The following is a 14,538-nucleotide window of genomic DNA, read 5'->3' as shown; positions in this document are numbered from 1 at the left end:
TTCAAAAGATATGCGGGAACTTACAAGATATACTATTGGCATAGAAGCCAAAGGAGAAATGAGTTTCAAGAATGGATGAGAAGTTATTTAATACTAAATAACTGGGATAGAGAGATCCAGTATAAGGGCTGCAAAGTCTGTTGGGTTTAATATTTTCTAGAGGAGGTTTGCTGGGTTGGTGTTTGCAAAAGCCATATTGCTGTCCATTGGAAAGTGTGTTTAACCATTCATTCATTTCTTGCAAAATTGCTCAAGTGTCTTTTGTGCTAGGTACTGTTCTAGGTTGGTGAGCAAAAAAGTCCTGGTCTTCGTGACATTTTAATTCTAATAGGGAGAGACAGATAAACACATAGGAAGTGAGGATAAGTAGACAAGTGTAAAATACTCTTTCAAGAAGGTTAGCTAAGAGGAGATAGAGGGTACAGTAATACAGTAATAGTTAGCATTTATTGAGTGCTTATTATGTACCACACACTAGAGTATATTCTTTAACTAGCAGCAACCATATAGAGTAGATAATATCTTTGCCATTTTATAAATGAGAGAACTTAGGTTCAGGGTAGCTAAGTATTTACACAAGATTATATACCTAGTAAGTAGCAGATCTGGGATTTAAATCAGGGTTCATCTGATTCCAAAGTTTATACTCATAACTACTATGCCATATGGTATCATCAGAAACGTATTTTCATGTTGACAGTAACCTTTATGTACTTACATTTACCAGCCATTCATTTATTTGCTACTAAAACAACTTTGCGTTTTATGGTCATCATACTTTATTATTTTATCTGTAAGAGTACACTTGGATGAATGGAACGATGCATTCCTCTTTCATGTAGAAATGAGCAGCTGTACATCTCATCCTCTTAACCTCTATCTGCAAACACTTGAATTGCTTCTCATTGGCACAAAGCTCATATTATTAGATCCCTTTTTACTTCTTACAGCCTTATCTTTGCTACCTTGATTCTATATTCCAGACAGACTGAACAAGTTCTAGTACTAGACTTTGTTTCATTGCCAAGTTTTCACCCATGATATGTACTTTGTTAGATGGCTAGCTCCTACTCATTCTTCAGATTGCATTATTTTTTAATAATTTTTAGCATGTGTTAGAATTCTTTTCCTTTTTATTTTTTTAAAAACATTTTTGAACAGTTTTTTTTTTTTTTTTTTGGCTGTGCCACATGACATGTGGGATCTTTTCTCTCTTTGCTAAATTGATTTATTTTTAATTGAAGGATGATACTATAAAGAAATTATTTTTAAATTTTTGATTGGAGGATAATTGCTTTACAGTGTTGTGTTGGTTTCTGCCACAAGATTGCGTTATTTTCATAAGTGTCTTCCCTGACCATTAAACTATATATGTGTGTGTAGTTTTTTGTTCTTGCTCTTCCATAGCATTTATTATATTTTGAAAAATGTCTTTTTGAGGGTCAACTCACTAATTCATAAAATTCACCTATTTGTGTGGCTTTTGGTATGTTCTGAGCTGTGTGCAACCATCAGCCCCACAGTCAATTTTAGAACATTTTCATGACCTCAAAGAGAAATCCTGTGCCTTTTAGCTATTATCCCACTATCCTCCCAGCCCTAAACAACCAGGAATGTACTTTTATTTCTGTAGATTTGCCTATTGTTGGGTATCTTATATGAATGAATCATAGAATATGTGACGTTTTTGACCAGTTCCTTTCACTTAACATGTTTCAAGGTTCATCCATGCTGTAGCATGTATCAATCCAAGCATAACTCTAGAAGAGATGTGCTTCCAGACCACCACAATAAAGCACATACTGCAATAAAGTGAGCAACATGAACTTTTTTGGTTCCCCAGTACATGTAAAAATTATTTTTACATTACATAATAGTTTATGAAATGTGCAATAGTATTGTCTAAATAAAACAATGTACATACTTCAAAATGTTAACCATCATCTGAGCCTTCAGCGAGTCGTAATCTCTTTACAATAGTAACATCAAAGATCACGGATCACAGATCACCATAACAAAGGTAATATAATGAAAAAGTTTGAAATATGATGAGAATTACCAAAAGTGACAGAGAGATACAAAATGGGCAACTGCTGTTGGAAAAATGGTGCTCATAGAGTCACTCAACTCAGGGTTGCCACAAACTTTCAGTTTGTGAAAAATCCATTATCTGCAAAGTGTAGTGAAGTGCGATAAAATGAAGTATGCCTATAGTTTGTTCCTTTTTATGGTTGGGTGATATTCTGTTGTATTGCTGTATCACATTTATTGACATTTGTTACATTTTATTGTACAGTTGACCCTTGAGTAACTCAAGTTTGACCTGGACAGGTCCACTTACATGCAGATTTGTTTTCAATAGTAACTGCTACAGTACTACACGACCTGTGGTTGGTTGAATATGTGGTTGCGGAGGGCTGACAAAAAGTTATACCAGGAGTTTTGACAGCACAGAGGGTTGGTGTCCCTGACAACTGTGTTGTTCAAGAGTCAGTTGTAGTTGCTTTTAATGTCTGTCTGCCCAGTGGACGTAAGTTCCATGAAGGCAGGGACATATCTTATGTATCTCTCTATCCACAGCAAATTATTTATTGAATGAATGTATAACTTCATAAAGTAGCCTCTTATCTCTGTGTATCTACAGAAGTTCTTGTTTGTTTTTACTCAACTGTCTCAAGCCAAAGAGTGGTGCATCCCAGTTCCAATGTTCAGAAGTTGATCCCTGTTTTGGAACTCAGCAAGGAATCATTAGGCTCATGAGATTGTTAGTGACTGTGTGTGTGTAAAAGTTTGTGTGTTCATTTACTCAACAAATATTTATTCAGATAGTTAGTGGAGACTTTACTATGCCAGAGAGTGTTTGTTAGTGGAGTAGAATGGTGAAGAAGACCAACATGGTCCCTGCTCTCTTGCTTTCCTGGAGATTACATTCTAGTTGAGGGAGACAGAGAATCAATATGCAGATAATAAACGGTATAATTTCATAAAGAAGTAAATGCTATGAAAAAACTAACATAGCATAATGAGATAGTGACTCTGATGGTGGTGGGGAACTTCTTCAGCTAGGATGGTGAGGGAAAGGGTGTGAGGGGGTGACATTTATTTGAGCAGGGGTCTGAATGATGAGAAGAGGGTGGTCACGAGAAAATCTGAGAGGAAAGCATTTCAGAAAGAGGGAATGGGTACAAGGGCTCTGAGTTTGGAATGAGCTGGACACTTTCAAGGGTTAAAAACAAGGCTGGTGTGACTGTGTGTGTGAGATGAATGAAGGGAAAAGTATTAGGAAATGAAACCGGAGAGAGGCAGGGCTAAATCATTTAGGATCATGTAGGTCGCTGAAGAAAACTTACAATTAGAATCAAATCTACTAGTAAGTCATTGGACAGCTTTAAGCAGGAAAGTGACACTATCTAATTTATAATTTTAAAAGATTGCTTGGCTTCCTAGGTGGAGATCATAGACCAGTTAGGAGACTTGTTGTGGTGTTCCAAGTGAGAGGTGATGAGATTGGTTTGTATCTCTAAGGTCCCTTGTCTTAGCAATCTGTGATTCTAGGAGGCTGTCTGCCTCCAGGATTTATTTTGGTTGATTTTCACAATTTTCCAACATCAATTTTGGTCTGAGACCTCTAGCATTTGCTGATGATCCATTGGGACAAGCATATTACCACTATGTTTTTATAAATAGTGTCCTTATGTTACTATTTGCTTCCACAATGGTTAGTAAGGATAATCATATCAAGTCTTCTTAATCTATAGTATAGAATAAGGGATATTTAGAAGTCTGGATTCTCATATTGTTGTTTTATCCAAATATATTCATTTTTTAGTATAGTGGTGGGTTTTACTTCACCAGTGAGAGGGCAAAATAACATTTTTCAATGCAGAACATGATATCTTACACACAGGAGTTACTTAATATTTATCCATTAAACAGGAACTATTTCTGTTGACTGAATTTAACACACATCATCAATTTATGACCTTTGGTATGCATTATTTGTCATTTAATTCTAATAACCACTCAGTTGGTATATGTAGGACCTCCATCGTATAAAACAGAAAACTCAAATTCAAAACATTTCACATTGTTCCTCACCTAATCCTTCAGTTATTCCTATAAAGTCAGCCATGGCATTACATATGCAGAATTTGCAGTGATGAAACAGACTCAGAAAGGACAGTGACTTGCCCAATTCCCTATTCCCCTACCCTGCTTTAGTTTTCATATTAGTACTTATCATTTCTTAATATAATATTATTAATTTGTATATTTGTTCATCAGTTACACTCGAGTATGCATTCTATGGGACTTCCCTGGTAGCTCAGTGGTAAAGAATCTGCCTGCAATGAAGGAGACACAGGATATGCCAGTTCAATCCCTAGGTCGGGAAGATTCCCTGGAGGTGGGCATGGCAACCCACTCCAGTATTCTTGCCTGGAGAATCCCATGGACAGAGGAGCCTGGCGGGCTACAGTCCATGGGGTCACAAAGAGTTGGGCATGACTGAAGCTACTGAGCACACACATGGATGTGTGCATTCTATGAAGGCAGAGAATGTATAAGTTTGCTGCTGCTGCTGCTGCTGCTAAGTCGCTTCAGTCGTGTCCAACTCTGTGTGACCCCATAGACGGCAGCCCACCAGGCTCCCCTGTCCCTGGGATTTTCCAGGCAAGAATACTGGAGTGGGTTGCCATTTCCTTCTTCATTGCATAAAAGTGAAAAGTGAAAGTGAAGCCACTCAGTCGTGTCCAACTCCTAGTGACCCCATGGCCTGCAGCCTACCAGGCTCCTCCGTCTATGGGATTTTCCAGGCAAAAGTACTGGAGTGGGTTGCCATTGCCTTCTCCATATAAGTTATCTATGGCTGTGTAATAAATGACTCCAAAGCTCAGTGCCTTAATACATCATACATTTATTATTCCACAATTTCTGTGGATCAAGAATTCAGAAGCAGCTTAGTTGAGTGATTTCAGCTTTAGGCTCTCTCATGAGGTAATTGTCCAGATGTCAGCTAGGTCTATAATCATCTGAAGGCTTGACTGGTGTTGGGACATCTATTTCAGAGATCACTCATGTTGTTGTCAGCAGGAAGGCTCTGTATCCTTTCTGGCTGTTGGCCAGAGACCTTAGTTTCGCCTCACGTGGGCATTTCTTCATGATATGGCAGCTGGCTTCCTCCAGAGCAAATTATCCAAGAGAGAACAAGGCAAAACCTTCTTAAATGCAAAGTATCTTTTATAGCATCGCATAGCATTGTTAACTACTGCCATATGCTATTGGTGACACAGACCAATCCTGATATGTGTGGGAGGGACTACACAAGGGTATGAATAACTGGAGATGGTTATCATTGGGGGGCCGTCTTGGAGGCTGGCTACCACAGCTGCTTTCTCTCTTGTTTACTATTGTTACTATTATCCCAACACTGAGAAGAGTATCTTGCATATTGTAGGTACTTAGCAAATATTTGTTGAATGAGTGGGTGGATGGATTTAGAATACCATACTAATTAAAAATGTATGTCTGTAGCAAAAAGGATCATTCATGGATCCTAAGTTGTTGAGGAGGGGCGTGGAAGATGAGTACTATAATAATGGTAATTGTCAGATGTAAAGTGTAAGGAGAATTCACTCATTTTTTATATCTTTCCCTCAGATGTGGAAACACGAGGGCTTTTTTGCACTCTATAAAGGATTTTGGCCAAACTGGCTTCGACTTGGACCCTGGAACATCATTGTATCCTTTGAGAACATGAGAATGAAAGCACATGCTTCTAGCTCCTAGGTAATTCGAGGCTATGGGGAGGAAAATTGTAATTATTGGAGCCTTTTAGGCAAATGAGAATCTATTCTAGTGATGACCATGCACATGGAACAAAGTACGGAAATGGTTTTCAGTTGGAGTCTAATACAAACTAAAGGGATTAGAAAAGAAATGCCAAAGTTTCTTTTCCTCTTTAAAACAAACAACAAGCACAGCCAAATCTGGAAGGGGCTAGGAAGGTTTTGAAAACCCTGCTATGAGTTATCCACAGGAAGATCTATGCTGCGGTAGTCCACATTTCCTATCCCTAAGTATAGGACCAGAGTAGCTGGGGAAATAATAAGACAGAAAATACTCATAGAACAAAGGAATCCAGAGCCAAGGGGGGCTCTTTCCTCCTGGGTAACTTTCCTTCCTTTAGCTGTGTTTGAGTGCCTCCTGTGTGCAGAGCCATGAGTTGGATGGTGTGTGTGGTGGTGTTTGTATTGTGGTGAGCACTGCAGGGTTGAAAAGTCATTCCCTGCCCTTGTGGAGTCTATAGGTTGAGGGAGATAGTGTCTCCGTTCCTCTTCCTGATCATCTAATGTCTGTAACAGTTACTCTAGCATTGAATTTTATGTTGTTGATGTTCTTGGATGTGTGTGTGTGTGTGTATGTGCGGCCTATTTGCCCCTAAAGAATAGAAGTATGTTAGACTTTTAATACGCTTATATGGCTAAATGCCAACAATTAAAATGGGTGTATGATGGGCACTCAACACATGCTTGATTTGCCAGATGTAGTCTTTAAAAAGACTTTTAAGCAAGTACAACTTAGAATAGCAGAGACTAAGTATCCCAATAAGAGAATGCAGTATACAATTTATAACCAGGTTTGACTTTCACTATCATTCCAGTGATCTTCCATGACTTACTCTTCAGTTTTTTATTACATATGAGCAGCTCAAGAGGCTTCAAATCTAAGGATGTGAGCCAAACCCTGCCAACCTTTCTACTCTTCTTTCCCCTTTTTTCTGTGTTCTAATGTATTTTGATCAAGTTGTAAGTGTTTACTGAACCATTGGTCTCCCAAGGCCCTTCTGGTGGAAGAATGATAGGATGGTTCAAAATTGCTCATGTGTTTGTGTTGCCATGTGAACTTTTCCCTGAGAGGAAGTATTAATATTGAGACTCTGGCCCCAGATTGGTATCTTCTGTGAAGATGGATACTGATGGATGATACTCAAAATGGCCTTCTCTTCAAATGTGGGTTAAATGTAGTTTGTTAGCCCCAGACTTGGGCTAGAGCAAAAGGCATAGGCCAGGGCAGTTACTGCTATGTATGTTACAGACCTCAGTTCTCATTAAAGTATTTATTGACAGAATCACTTTGACTTTGTCTTCATTTACTGTTCTCTCATCTGCCAACTCTTCAAGTTACATTCTCCGGAAATTGATAAAGATAAGGTGACTATGAAATTGAGTCTGGACTCTTAAAGCACATTTATGGGAACAGACTAAGCGCATTGTGCTTTCCCACTGCCATTCATTCTTATAATGCCACTCGCTTGTAAAGATCAGACAAGTGGTTCTAACCTAAAGAGTGAATAAGCAAACAAGGGGCTCATTTGGACAGTTTCCACAGATAAAATGCTGAAAGAGGCTTAAAATAAAACCCTGTGTCCAAGGTTCTAATTGCCTTACAGGCAAAAATTTCTGGCTACTTTCTTATACTAGAATAGTATCTACCACATTGTAGGCACTCGAATACTTGTGAAAGGAATAGTTTAGTTCTTTATCTTTATCCATCCATTTATTTGTTCAGCAAACATTTATTGTATGTCTAGTATGTCCTAGATGCTGGGGATGTAAAAATATATTAAGACATAATCACTACTTTAGAGGTCACATCCAAGGAGAAACAGACATGTAAATAGATTCTAAGTACAGTACAATAGGTACTGTCTGACAAATGAACTAAGCGCTGTAGAAGCACAGAGGAGGGAACAGTCCATTGCCTAGGGGCTGGGCTAAAGGCTTCACAGGAGAGGTGCCATTTGTGCTAAGAGGTGGATGTTACTATGTAGATTAAGGCAAGGAAGGACATTCCAGGCAGGGGAATGGGGGTGGCGGCGTTCAGCATGGCTAAAATACAGGGTTTTGGTTTTCAAATACCATCTGAGGCAGAATCACCTGGAGATCTTGCAAAAAATATAGATTCTTGTGTTCTATTACCTGAGATTCTAACCTTATGTGGGGAAGAGGTATTTGCTTTTGTCACAGGCATTCAATGGTGGGCGATCCTTGGATTACACTTTGAGGAGCACTTGTAAAGAAATATGGGCTAGAATGAAAGGAAATTATAGCATGGCCAAAAGGATCAAATTATGAAGGCTCTCTATATATCCCTAAGAAAGAGTTTGGCTTTTATCCTGGAGGAGGCAGGCAAAGGAAGCTGAAAATAGGGGATAGTATAACCAGCTTGTGATTTTTAGGATGATAACCCTGGTGTGAAGGGTAGCCTGGGAGGAAGCAACCCAAACCAGGTTAGGATCCACTGAGATCTACTCCCCTTTATGTACAAGGTCCAGAAAAGCCAAGAAAATGTGTCCTAAGTCACATAGCCTGATTGTGGCAGGTTTGAGGCTAGCACATAGTTGTCAGATTCCTTCTCTGTCTCATTCTACCACCCCACACGTACCTTCTTATTTGTTAAAGTACTGCCTTTTCAAAATAAACTTTAACGGACTATTTTTTTTAGAGAAGTTTTAGGTTAATAGCAAAGTCATGTGGAAGGGGTAGAGATTTCCTGCATACCTCCTACCCGCACAAATGTGCAGCTTCCCCCTCATCAAAATTCCTTACCAAGGTGATTCATTTTTTAGAGTCAATGAATCTATATTGGAACATCATTATCACCTCACATCCATCATTTATATTAGGGTTCACTCTAAGTGTCATACATCCTGTGGGTTTTAACAAATGTATAATGACATGTATCCACCATTATAGTATCATACGGTAGAGAGTCACTGTCCTAAAAATCCTTTGTGTTCTGTCTATTCATTCTTCCTTCTCCCCAAATCCCCAGGATCCACTGATCTTTTTACTGTCTCTGTGGTTTTGCTTGTTCCAGAGTGTCATATAGTTGGAATCATACAGTATATAGCCTTATTAGATTGACTTCTTTAACTTAGTAATATATACTTAAGGTTCCTCCCTGTCTTTTCATGGACTTACAGCTCATTTTCTCTTTTTTTCTTTCTGCACAAACCACAGTGTATCTATCATTATTTACCTATGGAAGGACTTCTGGTTGCTTCTTCCAAGTTTTGGCAATTACGAACAAAGCTGTTATAAATATTCATGTGCAGGCTTTTATGTGGACACTAATTTTCAGCTCATTTGGTTAAATATCAAGAAGTGCAATTGCTGGATGGTATGGGAAGAGTCTGTTTAGTTTTGTAAGAAACTGCCAAACTATCTTCCAAAGTGGCCATACCATTTTGCATTCCCACTAGCAATAAATGAGAGTTACTATTTCTCCACATCCTTGCCAGCTTTTGGTGTTAGTGTTTTGGATTTTGGTCATTTTTATAGGTGTGTAATGATACCTCATTGTTTACTTTTTATTTTTAATTGGAGTATAATTGCTTTACAACGTTGTGTTAGTTTCCGCCATACAACAGAGTAAATCAGTCATAAGTATACATATATCCCTTCCCTTTTGAACCTCCCTCCCCTGATTCCACCTCTCTAGGTCATCATAGAGCACTATTAGAGAGTATTATATACAGCAGCTTCCCACTAGCTATCATTGTTTATTTTTAAGACTACCAGTCAGATACTCTACTCCTTTCCAAATAGATGAACGAAAAGGAAGCCACTTTTTTTCACAGTGGTATAATTTCTTGTACAAGAAAGATAATTTCTGGTAGGGTGTGTATATATTGGAAATTAACTTTCAGCTCAGTTTAAATGTTATTCCTTCAGAGAAACCTTTCTTTGGTTTCCTCTCCACTAATCTAAATCACTTTCATCATTGTAATTCCTTATACCATGAATTTATAACTACACATTATATTTATGTGATTATTTGATTAACAGTAACTATATCTCCCATTAATCTGTAAACTCCACAAAAATAGGGATTCTGTCAGTTTCATTTACTGCTGTGTTCTCATTGCTGAGTACAGTTATATATACTCAGCAAATATTTGTTAAATAAGTTGATCTGTATCCAAAGACCTGATAAAAATGTCTAAAGCATAGCAAAGGTTCAGCAAATGCTGTGGGATTTAAATGAAATGAAACTAAATTTGTAGTTACTAGATAATGGTGGGTAATAGGTTATTTAAGAGAGAATAGAGGTGCTTGGGAAGATGCATATCATCTTTTAAACTGATTATCTGTTCATTTGTTCATTCAACAAATATCCACGCCTCATGGAGCTTATAGTTTACAAAGGGAGACATCATGAAAAGATAAATGAGGAAAAAAAAAGATAAATGAGTAATATATAGTATTTTGGATGGCAATAAAAGGTTTATAGAAAAATAAAGTGGGGGAGAGATATGGGGAATGTAGGAGTGGGGTTGCACACTAAGAAAGCCAAATTGGATTGAAGTCTATAGTTTGAGAGAAGAATCCAATCTAGGGTTAAAGCAAATGCAAGACCCCTCAGGTGAGAGTGTGCCTGAAATCTAATGTGAGATTCAAGCAAGAACTAATGGTGGCTTTGATGAGAGTAGCAGTGGAGGCTGTGAAAAGTGGTTGAAATTCCTGTATGTTGGAGAAGAGTGAATAATGACTGGCTAAGGGATAGGATTTGGGCTTTAAAAGAGAAAGAGAGCAGAGGTTGGAGTTTTAGCTCCAAGGCCTCGGCCATGAGAAGGGCAGTGTTGTCATAGAGATGGAGAAGACTCTGGAAGGTTGGAGGCTTTTTTGGCAGGGCTGGGGGGGGGGCAATAATTTTGTACATGTTAAGTTTGAAGAGCCAGTTAGACTTTTGGAGAGATGCGGTTTAAGCAGTGAGACATTTGAAGTGTGGAGTTCAGGGGGGATATGGGCTGGAGATGTATATTTGGAAATCATCAGTATGTAGATGGTGTTTAAAGCTGTGATAATGAATGAGATCACTAAGGGAGTAAGCGTCAATAGATAAGAGGTTCAAGAACTGAGCCTGGGGCAGTCCTTCATAAAACAGTTGTCTAAAAAAGATCAATATTCTGGTGATAGAGAAAGAGTGAAGGAGGCAAGGAGGTAAGTTATTTTCAACATGAAATTTGAAGAAACAGTGTTTGAAGCTAATGAGATCTTTAGCCAAATTGCCAAAGCTTTAATGATTGCTGCCTTTAAGTAGCCATATCATGAGCAGATAGTTCAAATTCAAGAATTTGACTTGCTAATTTAATTTTTGGTGTAGTATTCCTATCCTGTCTTAGTCATGGATAAATACAGTATCCCCCCAGTAACCAGTAACCAGTATGATGAATAGAGCATTTTGATTGAACACTTAAGGGCTAACCCATTTCTATAGTGAAATAGGCTACAATGAGGGCACCTCAGTGAGTCAGAGTCTGCCTCTGGCCACATCACATTTGAAAGGGATTATTTCACATGCCTGAAGAACTCATTGTTTCACAAAAATATTCACCATAGAATTCCTATAAGTAGCAACTCCCCGTTGTATTTTTGAATTGCAATTTTTGATTGGAAAAAAACTTATAAGGGTATGTCAGATGTGAACTAGATCCACCCAGGGTCTTTTGAAGGTAGATTGAGAAGGAAATCTTTGGAGTCAGTGAGTACAAGGAAATTGTCTTTAAAGAGACTAAGGACTTTGGTTGAAATCTTGTATATCAAGGAACAAAATAAGACTAAATTCTGTACTGTCTGCTCAATTTATCTATAAACCTAAACTGTTCTAAAAAATAAAGTCTATTAATTTTTAAATGCTCTGAATTTAAAAGGGCAACAGAAAGATGACCAGGCACCACTGGTTCAGAAGAGAAATAATTATTTTCCCAGGTAAAAAGTCCAACATATCAAAAAGAGACAATAACAAGAGTTGGCAAGGATATGAAAAAGTCAGAACTTTTATACATTGCTGGAGAGGTTGTAAAATGGTGCAGCTCTCTTTGGAAGACAGTTGGATGAGTCCTCTATAAAGCTAAACATAGAATTGCCATCAGTTCAGCTCAGTTCAGTTCAGTCGCTCAGTCTTGTCTGACTCTTTGTGACCCCATGGACTGCAGCACACCAGGCCTCCCTCTCCATCATCAACTCCTGGAGTTTACTCAAACTCACGTCCATTGAGTCGGTGATGCCATCCAGCCATCTCATCCTATGTCATCCTCTTCTCCTCCTGCCTTCAATCTTTCCCAGCATCAGGGTCTTTTCAAATGAGTCAGTTCTTCGCATCAGATGGCCAAAGAATTGGAATTTCAGCTTCAACATCAGTCCTTCCAATGACTATTCAGGACTGATTTCCTTTAGGATGGATTGGTTGGATCTTGCAGTGCAGTCCAAGGGACTCTCAAGAGTCTTCTCCAACACGACAGTTCAAAAGCATAATTCTTCGGCGCTCAGCTTTCTTTATAGCCCAACTCTCACATCCATACATGACCACTGGAAAAACCATAGCCTTGACTAGATGGACCTTTTTGGCAAAGTAATGACTGCTTTTTAATATTCTGTTTAGGTTGGTCATAACTTTTCTTCCAAGCATCTTTTAATTTCATGGCTGCAATCACCATCTGCAGTGATTTTGGGCCCCCCCAAAATCATTGTTTCCATTGTTTCCCCATCGATTTGCCATGAAGTGATGGGACCAGATGCCATGATCTTCGTTTTCTGAATGTTGAGGTTTAAGCCAACTTTTTCATTCTCCTATTTCACTTTCATCAAGAGGCTCTTTAGTTCTTCTTCACTTTCTGCCATAAGGGTGGTGTCATCTGCATATCTGAGATTATTGATATTTCTCCCAGCAATCTTGATTCCACCTTGTGCTTCCTCCAGCCCAGCGTTTCTCATGATGTACTCTGCATATAAGTTAAGTAAGCAGGGTGACAATATACAGCCTTGACGTACTCCTTTTCCTATTTGGAACCAGTATGTTGTTCCATGTCCAGTCCTAACTGTTTGAGTCTCTGTCTTCAATTCCTCCTATGTACATACTAAAAGGAATTGAAGACAGAGACTCAAACAGACACTTGTACACCAGTGTTCACTGCAGCATTATTCACAATAATTAAAAGATGGGAATTACCCAGGTGTCCATTGACAGATGGATGAATAAACAAATGTATATCCATACAATGGGATATTATTCAGCCATAAAAAATATGAAGTGCTGACATATTAGTGCAACGTGGATGAACATCAAAAACATGCTAAATGCAAGAAGTCAGACTCAAAAGGCCACATATTGTATATTTCCAGTTAAATGTTCAGAATAGGCAAATCTATAAAGATAGAAAATATTGATAAAGTAATGATTGCCTAGGGCCGGGGGGAAAGAGGGAGGCACTGCTTAATGGGTATAAGGTTTTTTTGGGGGATGAAGATATTCTGAATTAGATTATGGTGATGGTTGTACAATGCTGTAAATGTACTAAGAAACATTGTATGTTTTAAACAGGTGATGTTTATAGTATGTAGAGTATATCTCAGTAAAACTCTTTTAAAAAAAAGACAAATACAGCATGTATGTTATCTTGATTAGGATATTCCTCTGGAATAAGCAAATCTATCTTGTTACCAGTAATGTGAAGCTTCAAACAACTGAAATGTCTGATCAGGAAACCTCAGGTTTGAGGGGATAAAATGATGATCAAAATCTGCTGGGTGTAAGATGAACAAATTTTCAACTCCCCCCCCCCTTTTTTGAGAAGATAGAGCATGAGACAACTCAGATAATAATAGTAATAACTAACTCTTAGAGCTTTTATTATGTGCCAGACACTGTTTTAAGTGTATTATGTTTATAAAACTGTTTACATCCTTTCAGTCACCCTATAAGATAGGTACTATTCTTATTTTTCAGGTGAGAAACTCAGGCACAGAAAGGTAAAATAGTTTGATCCTAGAAAATGGCAGAGCTGGGATTCTAACCCAGGCAGTCTGGGTGGGTCATGAGTCCATGCTTATGGTACCATGCTAGAGGTGTACTGACTCAGCCTTATCCAGGGTCACTTAAAGTTTATGGCAGGTGAGCAGCAAAGAATACCAATTTCATTCCATGTCTTTATAGCACCTCTAGAGAGAGAAGGTCAATAGTTGTGTGGTTGGTCACTCTTGGACACTTGACTGTAATATTAGATTTTAAATTCTTTCCAGGAGACCTGGGACTGCAAATATATCATTTTCCTCTTATTATGTGCTTTCTACTTTATTTTTCTTCTTTATCTTTCCTTTGCTGACCTTTCTTCTCCATGACCTGCTTCATCACTAGCCCACTCTTCTTCTCCAGTCTAAGTGAGCCATACACATCGGGGTGTGTTCTTGTTTGTGTGTTATACTATTGATTGAAGAACTTGAAGTTATTGATACAGATGTATGTCACTAGTTTCAAATTTAACAATTTGGATATGTGACTAGACTTCTCACCCTCTTTTCTCCCATGCAAAGAAGTATGCTGTTAGACTTGTAAACAAATTTATGGGAGGAAGGATAAAACTTCTAAGAACCTGCTTATCAATACTTCTTCTCTATCCGCTAACATGTGTAACTTAGGGGTTAATATTTTTGTTAGCCTAGCACAATCAAAATATTGCATATAAGCCAGAGTGAT

General features: G+C 38.2%; 1 protein-coding gene across 4 annotated transcripts in view; it reads left to right on the top strand.

Moving 5' to 3' along the window:
* SLC25A14 (solute carrier family 25 member 14) overlaps positions 1–7,129 on the top strand; it is a 34,643-nt gene extending 27,514 nt beyond the window's left edge. For all 4 annotated transcript variants that reach the window (XM_065915158.1, XM_065915159.1, XM_065915156.1 and 1 more), the window contains 2 exons: positions 5,659–5,739; positions 6,687–7,129. In XM_065915158.1, coding sequence (XP_065771230.1) covers positions 5,659–5,739; positions 6,687–6,728 — 123 coding nt within the window. In that variant the 3' untranslated portion in view covers positions 6,729–7,129. The remainder of the gene's footprint in view (positions 1–5,658; positions 5,740–6,686) is intronic.
* The last annotated feature ends 7,409 nt before the right edge of the window (positions 7,130–14,538 follow it).

This window comes from Muntiacus reevesi, chromosome X, assembly GCF_963930625.1.
Source record: "Muntiacus reevesi chromosome X, mMunRee1.1, whole genome shotgun sequence".
NCBI classification, from domain to species: domain Eukaryota; kingdom Metazoa; phylum Chordata; class Mammalia; order Artiodactyla; family Cervidae; genus Muntiacus; species Muntiacus reevesi.
Note: the sequence above shows the minus strand (reverse complement) of the source record. Positions and strands in the feature narration are given on the sequence as shown.